The sequence below is a fragment of the Linepithema humile genome, chromosome 3 (genome assembly GCF_040581485.1).
Source record: "Linepithema humile isolate Giens D197 chromosome 3, Lhum_UNIL_v1.0, whole genome shotgun sequence".
Taxonomy (NCBI): domain Eukaryota; kingdom Metazoa; phylum Arthropoda; class Insecta; order Hymenoptera; family Formicidae; genus Linepithema; species Linepithema humile.
Genome location: NC_090130.1, coordinates 17,624,701 through 17,638,300, shown reverse-complemented (window position 1 = coordinate 17,638,300; position 13,600 = coordinate 17,624,701). Strand labels below are relative to the sequence as shown.

The 13,600-nt window shown below is 40.8% G+C and overlaps 1 protein-coding gene across 1 annotated transcript; it reads right to left on the bottom strand.

Moving 5' to 3' along the window:
- Positions 1-8,064: 8,064 nt before the first annotated feature.
- On the bottom strand, positions 8,065-13,290 carry LOC136999016 (uncharacterized). Its single transcript, XM_067352412.1, has one exon. It carries the CDS (start codon positions 13,288-13,290, stop codon positions 8,065-8,067), a length of 5,226 nt encoding a protein of 1,741 aa, XP_067208513.1.
- Positions 13,291-13,600: the final 310 nt, after the last annotated feature.

Genomic DNA, 13,600 nt, shown 5'->3' with positions numbered 1-13,600 from the left:
GAGCGGCACGTTTAGGACTTGCGACGGGTCAGCGACTGGAAGAGTCGTTTTTACTCCGTCAACAAGTCAACCGCTCGTGGTTCCCTTTTTGGGTCAAGGAATTGAATCCCTATTACCCGGGGCGGAACCTTTGTGCGCAATTTGAGAGGGAAGGTGTGAGGGGGTGACGAACGAGGAGGGTGTGGTTAAATGAAAAAGAACAAAAGTTTAATTTACTAAAGACAACATTTTAATTTGATTGAATTTATAATTAGGATACAAAACTTAACTCTTATTCACACGTGTTTTATATTTCTATTAGTGTATTCTTTACAAGTGTATGTGTGTGTGTGTGTGTGTGTGTGTGTGAGTGTTTCATTTTTCCGGAGGGAGGACAGAAGAAATAATAAAATAAAAAGGAATGAACTGACTTACTCGTTGCAGGATAGTTTCGGATCGGGTTGACTATGTTCGGTGGTTCTGAGCAGGCGCCCCGTTGAGGGAAGGTGTTATATGAGCGTCGGACCCCTTTTTTGTAAACGTGTGGGCACCCTGCTGCGGGATGGTGTCGTCAGGGTGATGGGCCCTCTACTTGAGATGCACCACTTGGTCGCAACAAAGTATCAACTGGTTTTACTCTTTGATTCGCGCCTCCGAACTACTCGAAAAACTGTTTGAGCTAAACGGAATAACTGCGCAAAACTGCTTGAAAAACTGTGTGTGATTGTGTCCGGAGCCACCAGAACACGGGTTTTTATACTTTTTCTTTGGGGTAGATCCCTTTGGAAAATCTTAGGTTTTTGGAGCGGGGATCGAATAGGAATTAGTCTTGCGAGAAAATTTTTAATGTGGGGGAGGATGGCGTCATTTTTAGCTAATAGGATTGGGTTTAGATGACTAGGTTACTTGAAATGAGATAGGAAGAAAGAGGCCCTAACGAATAAGGAATAGCGTCGTTTCGGGTCCATATATGATGGGGGTAGGTTTTTGAGGTGGCGTAACCCGGTTGGTGTTAATTAGTATAGGTGGGGTGCATCTCAGTGTCTTAAGATCTGGGTGGGCGTAGTCTTTAGACCATACGATGGAATGATGGGTGGTCTATAGAAGTGCTTGCCCCGATTCTCGGCTTTCGGATTGGGTGGTTAAGAATCGGTATATAAGTTCGCAAAGCCTTGGGTCACTGATCTAATAAATTTGACAGTTTACGACTGTCGCGTGCCCTTGGTGTCGCGTGGAGAGTGCGACTAATGCATCTCGGTTTCTCAGACCTACTAAACACGTGCGCCGTATCAGGTGTCGCGCCTTCTCGGCATGCGACTGCGGTCATTCCCCGATCGTTACTCGGTAAAACCCTATCTACTAGCTAGAGTTCCCGTAGGTGGAATCCAAGAGTATGACTAGTTGGTGCCAGTTTTTTCTTTTTATCTCTTACTCTAACCGTCTGGAGTCGGTTAAGGACTCCAGCTACCGCGAAGTTTTGACTTTTACGGTTTTTCTGGCGACGATAGGCACGCTGAGCGGCCAAAGTATTTTGAAATATCCATGCTATTTTTCTCCGTGAGAAGATTCGAGCTCCTGGTGTCTCATGAGAAAAACAGCTCTGGCGTTATAATATTTCTTAAGAGTTTTGTTGGTTCCGCGTTTACTAGGTCTGGTATTTAATGAAAAGAAAAGAATCGTGTAGTCTGATCAGGACGTAACAATAACTAAATGAGATCAACAAAACACATACTCGCAGCACATTTGCAGTAACCGGCAACAACGTGATTATCTGATAATCTGATCATGCAGGCGGAATTGTGAAATCCTTTTCTACGCGGCGCGGCGCGCATGTACAACAGCGCCAGCCAATGTCTGATGTATTTAGGAATACTGCGGTACCGCAATTACTGAAAAATAATAAGTTAACAATTATATACGTGGATGTATATTTTTCCAAATCTGACAAATAAGTTTATTTCTCAAAATATAATGATTGTTACGTCACTTGAAATAGCGAATATAATAAAAATAATTATGCGCGCAATTTTATTTTATAATGTGTGTCTCTGCAAGATTTTTACAATCTTGCTGCTATCTTACGCCGAAATATATGTATATATACATTACATTGTAATGTTGCAGAAATATTACCGTGCAATCTGCAATATTGCAACGTTCCTGGAATGAAACTGCAAGTTTCTTTGCTGTATGGGTCTGTTTCCATGATGTGATCTATGCAATCTTACGTAAAGTTCAGCGTTTTGGAAAGTAAATTCCATATTTCACCGCAAAGTCCTGAAAGCTTTGTATTGTTGGCGTGGAAAGTAAAAAAATGCAGTTCCTGTAATACGTAATCGATAAAATTATCATGCAATCTCTTTAGTATTAATTTATATTCTTTATGTATTGTTATCGTCGTGTACGTCCTTGTGCCGTGTAGGTCCTTGGTACTCGTAATAATCACGTAGACAATATTTCTGTGTATCTCTTGCAGTGTCCTGCGACCGTGTTCCAACACGCAATCCCGGGCCCTTCCCGCCTAACCCCGGCGGTCCCTACTGACTCATATCTTGCGCATAGATGGCGCTGGGAACACGTTCACACAACACTTTAATACATTATTATTTTGTAAGTTATGTCCATTAATTTTTCTTTAAGCATAGATAGATATTCTTTACGTTATTGTGGCAATTGCTTTTGTAATCATTGGGGATTTTCAGTTTAAGTTAAAAACATGATGCATTAGCTCATACTTAGTCATCAAATTATCTTTTCTCAGAGATGTTTTCAATTTTGTTTTTGAAGACGTAGGTTATACAAGTGTTATAAGAAATAAAAGCTGCTCATACAGCACAGAGCATTGCAATTACATTGCAGCAATGTTACAATCTTGCAAGTTGCAATGTAATATTGTTGAGACATTATTGCAATCTGTAATTGTAATATTTCATGAGATTGTGACAGCAACATTCCAACAACATTGCAATAGCAATATTCGGTAATCGCTAGTTCGTTCGTTTACCGCTATGCAACGCGCGTTGCAAAATCTATCTTGTATTTAAGTTTTAGTCATGATGATTATATGAAACTTGCAAAGAGTGGCTAGTAAGATTAAAGACATAGTAATTATTTTTATCAGTTTAATTTTTCTGATACGACCTCAACACAGGGAATTCAGATATTGAACTAATTGTTCAAAAATTGGACAGATAAATGTCCGAATAAATAAAAATATATGCAACATTATTCTAAAATTGCAATAACAATGCATTATTGCAAATTCATTACATTGCAATATTACTGTAATATTTCGTTACAATCTTCCTAAAAGCGGACATTTTAACGTTGCTGCAATCCCACAGCAATGATGCAATAACATTTTGCAGTGAATTTGCAATATTGCAACATTGCGATGAAAGATTGATGCAATGTGTATGCAATCTTTGTGTGCTGTATGGGTGTAGTCTCTTCAGAGACAAAAATTTTACACAGTTTCAATATATAATAAATATTCTATGATCAAATTTTTTAATATACAAGTTTCTGTGTACAAATCGTGATTTATTAATTAACGATTAATATCTAATCAATTTGTAGTGAGAAATTTGTTTGCAGGTGCAAAGTATATAAAAAAATAACTGCAATTTTTAAAAATGTACCTGGTAAGAAGTTAAAGTCAAGTTCTGCAGTTGGAAATTGTAAGTTTCCAGCTCTCGACTATGTCTAAATCGTTCTTGTTGCATTATGGCATAAATCGGTATACTGAAAATTGGCACAAAAGTCTGCCGCGTTTTGCTCCAAATCACACCGTTTATTGTGTCGGACGATGGTAACGATTTATATAATATAAGAAGAAATAACAATCGTCTCGGACGTACTGTTGATGCCGTACGAAAATTTGTAGAATTGTCTCTTTGGATAGCGCAGTTCAAATTTCTTATTACACGCATACTTGCTGATATATTATTCAAGCTCGATATTCAATAAAAGCAAAACTTATCACAATCGGATTCATTTCTGTAATAGATGTAAAAAAAACGTCTGTCATCGTGTCACTTTAGATGAGATCTTTTTTTTGAAATCTCGTTAGCGCGTGTCACGTTAATCTTTAGATTGTTAATTTCCATTTTTTTAATTTTATACTATATATTTTCTTTTTATTGTTGAGAATGTGTATGAAAATACATGAAAAAACAATTGCAAATTATGGCATACTGTAAATATTATAGAAAACTATTGCAAAAATAGATAATAGATTTATTCGACATTTTTACGTTTTAAGCGTTATCTTATTCGAACAATAAATATTTCGTATCGGATTTTATATATATCACGCCTATATTTACAGGTAATCAGTTTTATTTGTTATCACGATCTGCAAAATGTCATGCTTTAATGGCACATTTATACATTGTCATGGCAAAACTAATGCGTGCGTTAAAATGGCGAAGATCAACTCTATAAGGTCATATGCTATAATTTTTTGACACAACTACAATATAAATTATGTATATAATAAAAAAACAATTAGTATATATTAGAAAGGCAATAGAAATAAATTGTGAAGAAACAGAGAGGGATATTCGCTAAAATAATTATTGTTCGGTTTTTTATATATAGTATCAAGTACAGTTTTCTCTAAATATATTCAAAGCTTATTTCTTAACGTCTACGTCTATGTTAAACGTTCTTTGTATCATAATAATATTTTATATTCTTTAGAATGAGTATTGTAAATGAGATCAGTATCCCGTAATAGAGTATTAGAAAAATCAAATGCACTTGATGCAAATCGATTGTTTTGAACTTGTTCTGCTCTTTATTCTCTAGCCTGATATTTAGCCAACGATCCTTAAGAGCGTCCATTATCGACTTCGTTGAACTTGATAAGTCTGAAAAATAGAGAATGGCAGTAAAAACAAAATTTAACTCATATAATAATTTTTTAAATATTGGACGTATAAATAATGACTAATTTATTTGCGCGACACTTACGCTGAATCAATGGTTTTCCTGTAGCAGAAAGCCTTTTTAAGTGCAAACGTTATCCAGATCTAATTGTAATTGTCCATAGATTGAAGCGAGCAGCCATACCTGTTCAATGCCATAAATCGATCCTCGATCTCAAACAACGCGTAATTTTTCACGCTGTCGCAAATTTTCCTATGCATTTTCTCCGCGATATCTATAAAATGTACGCACTGATTTTGGCCAGCAGTATTATTCCCATATTTATTCTAAAATAATAAGCTATAATGTAATAAGCTGTCACAGATTGCTTAAAAATGCATCTTATATACTCTCTTTTCATACAATCTACTAGTTAGATATATATACAATTATTTTCTCTAATTTATAGAATACGTAATTTTATTGTATGTCATTATTTTAGGACAATTATTTTATTTTAATATTGTGATACAGTTGAGATATTAAGACGTCATCGATATATCGAAGCTACTAAATTTAGAGTTAATAGTGATTTCTTAGTTAGAAAATATGATTTCTTGATTAGAAATTAAGATTTCTTGATTAGAAATCAAGAAATTAATTATGCGAACAATGATGGTATATAATATGAAAATAATGGTGATATTATATTATTTTTCTTAAACATATAATTATAATATATAATTCTTTGCAAAAAGCTAAATAGCGCGCATAATGCGCGTTTGTGTCTCTAGTATAAAAAAATTACTTAAGAGAAAAGAAATCCATTTCTCTATCAAGACTTATCGAAATTTATCAATACCCTTATCTTTACTCAACATATCTTACATTATTCAGAAACGCCGAAATTATTTTTGTACGCAGACAAATAACTGTGTCAAAATGCGTTTTAACAAAAATATTTAAACATATTTAAAAGATTAACAATTATTTGTAATATTTAAATATTAACAATATTAAAAATTAAATATTCTCCATTTAAATACGAGTATTTAAAATTAAGCTTAACGCATTAAAAACTATTATTATTGAGCAAAAAAGAATAGAATGACGATACAAACTTTAAACCAATAATTCGGGGCACTTTGTAAAAAAAATCGATTATAATGCCATATCTGAAAATAAATCACAATAAATGCAAACACATAATAATTTGTTTATGCACTTATATCAATTAAGTCAATTACATCTATTTATTTCTACAATGAACATATTAATTGCATTTAACGCAGTTAAATTATTCGAAAAAATACGCGTTTTTTTTTATATAGCCATAATTTAAAGATGGTTTTATCTTATATACATACATACTACGTATATTATTTGTGCATTATTTCTCACAAAACCGTATATTCGTGTATATGCTATAACGTCTTTTTCGCAGAGATGTTATTACTATACATACTCGCCATGAGATGTTACCGCGTGTTTTGATAATTATTAGCTAGATTTGACTGACGTATCAATATTTACATTTAAATGAAAAATTATACGTCTTCTTTCCGTCCTATTTTCGAATTTTCGACAGAAAGGTTCTTGTATCGTATTCAGTTTTACGCGTCCAATCACTTCAATCGGACACAATGTCACTCATAACTAAAGAACATATATGGGAATATTATATAAATCTGACAAATTTTAAAGCACAATGCAAGTATTGTGAAATTAAATATAATTATATAAAAGACAGAAACTTTAAACGTCACATTGAAAAAGACTATAAAAAAATTTTGGAATACAAAAAAGAGGAAAAACTAAGTAAATGGCCATGGTATTTCAAGTATTCAAACCAATTATTTTCACAATGTATTATTTGTCATGCAAAATATCTGTCTACATCTAAATCTGAAGATTTAGAAGATCATTTGAATTCGCATTCCGAAGAACAACGGAAGAATCATATCCTTGAAAACTGGAAACGGAAATATTGGACACAACGAAATGATTTTGTGGTGGAATGTAATGTTTGTCACGTTAAGTTAAATCTTTATATTCACCATTGTCTGGATTCGCATATAAGAAAGACACATTCGGACAAATTGAAAAATATGCAAGAAACACATAATCCAATTGATTCGTCAGAAAGTGTTTCATCATTTGAAACAAACGTAACTTTTATGCCACTAGATACTGCAACTAAAAAGATATATGGAAATACTATATAAAGCTGAAAAATTTTAAAGCACAGTGCAAGTATTGTAACATTAAATATAATTATATAAAAGACAGAAACTTTAAACGTCACATTGAAAAAGACCATAAAAAAATTTTGGAATACGAAGAAGAGAAAAAATTAATGAAAGGGCCATGGATGTATTTCAAGTATTCAAATCAATTATTTTCACAATGCATTATCTGTCATGCAAAATTTCTGTCTACATCTAAAGCTGAAGATTCAGAAGATTACTTGAATTCGCATTTTAAAGAACAACGGAAGAATCATATCATTCAAAATTGGAAAAGGAAATATTGGACACAACGAAATGATTTTGTGGTGGAGTGTAATATTTGCAACAACAACATATTTCTTAATATTCTAAAGGATCTCGATTTTCATATAAGAAAAGAACATTTGGACAAATTAAAAAATATGCAAGAAACACATGACCCAGTTGATTCGTCAGAACGTGTTTTATCATTTAAAACAAACATAACATTTATGCCAGATTGAAGCGACACCTCCGATCTTTATCGTTCCATTCAAACTATTTATTTTTCACCGGCGCGGGCGTTAGGAATGTACGCGTGTTATGATGCAAAATGGTTTTAAGCAATGACTCAATATTTAAATTACAAAAAAACCAACAATATATTTAATGAAGTTTCACTATGGTTTACAAGATAACAATTAATCCGTCGTTAGCTCTCGGGAGCGTTATACAATAGTTACATTCGGATGCGACAATGCGAAAGATTACATCCGTTCTCACAGTGATCTATAAACGGACTGACTTTCCTTCGAGACAGTCACGATAACGCTCGCTGCGAAGAGTCGCGATCTGCGTATGCGCGGATCGAACAATAGATCACGAATCGACTCATGAGCCTCGAAAATGTGAAGGCCATACCGGTGTTTAGATTTTGAATTTATGAATTTGGCATACAAGCCGTAACATGCCGCCCGCCTCGTATCCGGAACGGTACGATGTACAATTAATTAGCTTGATCTACCGGGAGTCGGCAGATTTGCGAGATAGGTCTCACGAATGCGGAGTCTTTAGTTTTCAAATGAACAATGCGAACGTGCCCATCGTCACCGGGTTGAGTAGATGTAATGCGCGCGAGAGCCCATTTGGATGGCGGTAATAAGTTGCTACGCAGAAGCACGAGATCCCCAGGTTTAATATCCGGGAGCGAGCGCATCCACTTGGAACGTTGCTGCAAGGTGTGCAGATAGTCTCGAGACCAAGCACTCCAAAAATGCTCGAGCATCGCGCGAACTCGTTGATAGCGGGAAAGGCGGTTTTCGTTTAAATTCAGCACCGATTCCTCGGGGACGGTGAGAAGTGGGGCACCGATGAGGAAGTGCCCTGGAGTTAACGTCGCAAAATCCTCGGGATCGCTTGTCGTGGCAGATATCGGTCGAGAGTTCAGGCAGGCTTCAACTTGGCAGAGGAGGGTGACGAATTCTTCGGTTGATAAGGTGTGCTTGCCCACGATACGTCGTAAATGATGCTTCATACTTTTCACCCCAGCCTCCCAAATACCGCCGAAATGGGGCGCAGCGGGCGGAATAAAGTGCCACGAAGTTCCATCGGTAGCCAGAAGCGAGCCAAAGTCTGGATTTTCGATAATATTCCGGAATGTAGTTTGCAGTTCCCTGTCCGCTCCTTGAAAATTAGTCCCGTTGTCGCTATATACATCGCTGGGGATTCCACGACGCGAGACAAAGCGCTTGAATGCTGCGAGAAAGGCTTCGGTGGATAAATCGGAGACTAGCTCCAAGTGTATAGCGCGTGTGGAGAGGCAAACGAATATAGACACGTAAGCCTTGTGTGAAGTGTGTCCCCTACCTCTTTTCAATAGAACAGCAAATGGTCCTGCATAGTCCACGCCCGTATGCAAGAACGGGCGAGATGGCGAGACACGCGAAGCAGGCAGACTTCCCATAAGCTGCGTCGGAGTTAACGCTCGTTGGCGAGCGCACGGGACACAGCGGTGTATAGCTGACTTGACGAGGTTCCTTGCTCCTAAAATCCAATAATTCTGCCGGATGTACCGAAGGGTCAGTTGCGGGCCTCCATGTAGCGTCTGTTTATGAGCGAAGTCTACGATCAACTCGCTAATCCGATGGCGAGGCAAGATGATCGGATGTCGCTCTGAAAATGCGAGGGGTGAGTTTTTAAGCCGCCCGCCAAGCCGGATCATATCATTATCGTCAAGGAATGGAGTCAATCTCATTAAGGGGCTCCGAGGTGCTATGGGCTGCCTTTGTTGAAGGGCCTTATGTTCTAAGGCGAAAAGGCTGAGCTGAGCCTTTCTGCACCAGAAGGTTCGGGCGTCTGCCACTTCAGCGGCGGTAAGGCGAGAATCGGTTCGTCCGGTGCCGGACCGCTTCGATCGAGGACGCGCTATGAAGCGAAAGGCATACGCTGTCACTCTAAGAAGGCGTGTCCACGACGACAGTCGATGTGGAAGGTCCTCGAGAGCAAGCGGTTTCGGCATGTCACTAATAAGTGTAACCGCAGCCTTGCGGACTTCGGAGTAGGCGCCATGGGCATCTTCTTCAGTGTCCTTGGTATTCCGAGTGGGCCAGGAGGCCGAATCCAGTTCCAACCAAGCCGGTCCGGACCACCAGAGTCTGCAAGACGATAACTCCGCGGGAGCGATGCCACGCGAGGCAATATCCGCAGGATTCGAGCTAGACGGAACATGATGCCAAGTGGCTGAAGGTAATTCGCTTTGAATTGTCGATACTCGATTTGCTACAAACGTAACCCACGTGGAGGGATGTTTTTTAAGCCACTCGAGCACGATTGTCGAATCTGTCCAGCAGTGGGTTGGAATGTTAGCGGATTGCATAGCGTCAGCAACGTATCGCAGCAATTTGACCAGTAACACGGCACCGTTTAACTCTAATCGCGGTATAGACAGAGGTTTTATAGGCGTCACCTTAGACTTGGCTGCGATGAGCGTAACCTTGACTTCCTTCGGATAGGTAATTCGCATGTACACCACGGCACTTATGGCCTTGAGTGATGCGTCGGAAAAGCCGTGGAGTTCGATATGGCTCACTTGCTTCGATAATCCGGTCCAGCGGGGAATCCGAATCTTGGCAAGAGACTGGAGAGAGTCACGATAGGCTTCCCACCGTTCGCTGAGATCTGCGGGAAGTTGTTGATCATCCCAGTCGCACGACCTGATCCACAATTCCTGCATTAGGATTTTAGCAATAATGACTACCGGGGTAGCCCACCCAAGGGGGTCAAAAATCCTGGCGGTCGTGGATAGAATTGAGCGTTTAGTCGCTGCCGACCGGGGCGGCAACGAGATATGGAAGGAGAAAGCGTCGTCTCGAGGCGACCATGCAATGCCGAGAACCTTGATATTGTTATCCTCTTCCAATGAATAATCCATCTTAACAGCTCGATCTTTAGAAGGTACATCCTCCAGCAATTCGACGGCGTTGGACGCCCACTTGCGAAGACTGAATCCGCCCGCCGCGAGCATGTTGACTAGTTGTAGTCTCATGGCATTGGCTGTGTCAATCTCACCAGCACCAAATAAGATGTCATCGACATAGGTTTCGTTCTGCAAGATGGAACGAGCGAGAGGAAATCGATGACCTTCATCCTCGACGAGCTGATGTAGTACCCGTATCGCGAGGTATGGCGCGGGAGCGGTACCATACGTAACGGTGCGTAGACGATACGACTGGATTGGACCCTGCGGAGAAGGTCGCCACAAGATCCGCTGATACTCAGAGTCTTCTGGATGCACCCGTATCTGCCGAAACATTTTCTCAATGTCGGCAAGATACGCATATTTATGCTGTCGCCACCTAATTAATATAGACGGCAGGTCAGTTTGGAGCTTGGGTCCAATGCGTAGGTGATCGTTGAGAGTCGTCCCGTTTGAGGAAGCGCACGACGCGTTAAATACGACCCTCAATTTTGTAGTTAAGCTTTCGCTCTTCACCACGGGGTGGTGCGGAAGATAGACGACTCCAGCGCGAGGCACTTCTGGGCCGGTGACCAGCTCCATGTGTCCTAAGTCCAGGTATTTCTGAAGGAAAGCGCCGTATGATTCGGCGAGTGTAACATCGCGTGATAGTCGTCTCTCGAGTTTATCGTACAGGCGAGTCGCGATGTAACGAGATTCTCCAATGGGCGGAGGTGATTGTGTAAATGGGAGGCGAATGACGTATCGTCCGCTCTCCTCTCTCGCGTGCGTAGCACGGAAATGCCTTTCGCATATCTCCTCGTCCGCTGTGAGGCTTGGAGTCGTGGGGACCTCCTCGGTCTCCCAGAATCGCACGAGGATTTGGTTGAGGTCTGTGTCCACCGTATTGGCTGAGGCAACGCAAACCGATGCATTGGAATCGTCATCGTCCGTAGGGCCAGACACAATCCATCCAAAGATCGTGGGACTACCGAACGGACCCTGCCGAAGGCCATCTCGTAATAAGGCGCCGTATAAATCCGCTCCAATCAATAATTGTATCGGAGTTCGATCCGCGGGATCAGGATCGGCGAGGTCGAGCTCTTGTAGATGAGGCCAATCAGAGGCGGGTCTGCGCTTGGACGTACAGTACGAAGTTATGCGATTAAACACATACGCTTTGACCGGCAGTGATATGCCGGGCGTCTTGCACGGTTCGAGTGAAAGTCGCATCATCGCCCTTGCCGTGCCGGAGTATTGGTCGCCAAAACACGATACGGGCAATGTCGTACGTTGGCGAGACGTGTGCAACGATTGAGCCAACGTCTCCGTAATGAACGAATGAGTAGCTCCTTGATCCAGAAGCGCGCGTACCCGTACTACTCGATTTTCGCGAGTGCGCAAATTTACCCACGCGGTAGCGAGTATCACGGTGGGATCCTTGGGTAACCACGTTGACGCAGTATGTACGGTCGAACTTGCGTCCTGTGAGTTCGCGGCGCTCGAAGTAACGGAATTACTGTCGCCTGACGACGTACTTTCGCTATTCTTGATGTCGCGGTGTAAAAACGTATGGTGCGTCTTGTCGCATTTAAAGCACTTTTGAGGATTTTTACACGCGCTGATGGAATGACCGGGGCGCAAGCAATTTATACAACACTTTAATTTTTTCGCTAGGGCGAAGCGTTGGTCGATGTCCAAGGAGACGAATTTATTGCATCGAAATAAAAGATGTTTCTCGGAACAAGCGGGGCATTTCCGAGAGTCTTGTGCAGACGATTGACTCGCGGTATGAATTTTCGCCTTTGTAGTACACGATTTTCCGGATACAGTATCGCTCGTGTTCGTAGGGTTATCGTCATCGAGACCTCTAATGCGCTTTGAAATAAATTTTAGAAACGCGTCGAATGTTGGCGGTTCGTAGGAATCTCCCAATTCCATTTGCCACTCCTGACGAGTACGAGAAGGCAATTTTTTTGTAAGAAGAAATATCAACAGATCGTCCCATTTATCGACAGGACGGCCAAGGTTAGACAACGCGTCGATCGATGATCGAGTTACATCGCGTAGGTTTCGAAGCGCGCTGGCTGACTCGGCCCTCACAATCGGTAGGTCAACAATCGCTTGCAAATGTGAATTAATTATTAAACGCGTATTCGCAAATTCGTCCGTCAGAGCCTTCCATGCGGGCTCGAAGTTATCTTCAGAAATTTTAAAGTTTCGCAATAACAAGGCAGCGTTGCCTTTAAGTTTTGACATCAAGTAATGTAAGCGCGTGACATTATTCAATGACGAATTATTAATCACGAGAGTCTCAAACATGTCGCGGAAATGAGTCCAACGTAAACGGTCACCGGAAAATTCAGGAAGCTCGATACGGCTAAGCTTCATAGCGGAATTTGACGCAGTGGTCGTATTCATTAGGCTGGCGTCACCTGAAAGCCCCGGGTTGGAGCGGTTTGCGGGGAGGTTTGCGGAGAGGCTCTCGATGATATCAGCCATGTAGTCGGAAGCTTCGAGATACTCCTCCTCAGCGAGAAGAAACGTGTCTTCCTTGAAGTAGTCGAGTTGGTTTCTTTCCTCCTCAGACGCCTTCTGAATGAGCTGTACATTGACGAGCTGAACCTTCTCCCACAGCTTTTCCAAGGACTCGAGCCGATGTTTCACCTTGTAGACCGTGTAATTGGTGACTCCGATTTTCTTCAGATTCGTGATCGCACGAGAAATCTGTCCAGTTTGAATGTCTTGCTGCTTGAGCAGCTCTTTAAGCGTTGCCATTGCGTATGGGCAACAAACTCACAGAATTCGCGACAATTATTGTCCACCGAGTATATGAATCGCCTGCAAAAGTCACGAGAATCACAGCTGTTCGCGAAGACACACGCGCGACACGAGATGAATGCGTGAGCGTGTTTGTCCGAGGTCATTCGTCCCAGCACTGAAACGCGTGTCTTTTCGCGGGAAAATAATTTCTGATCCTTATAGGCAAACGCACCGAATACACGAATTATACCGCGGCACGTATGCGATGTCTCATGGAGTGTTAATTAGCACTGATATGCACTGAGAAGATTCGCGAATCTTTTAG

Bases quoted from the DNA above. Each gene is read 5' to 3' on its own strand.
- LOC136999016 (XM_067352412.1), bottom strand. From the start codon at position 13,290: ATGGCAACGCTTAAAGAGCTGCTCAAGCAGCAAGACATTCAAACTGGA.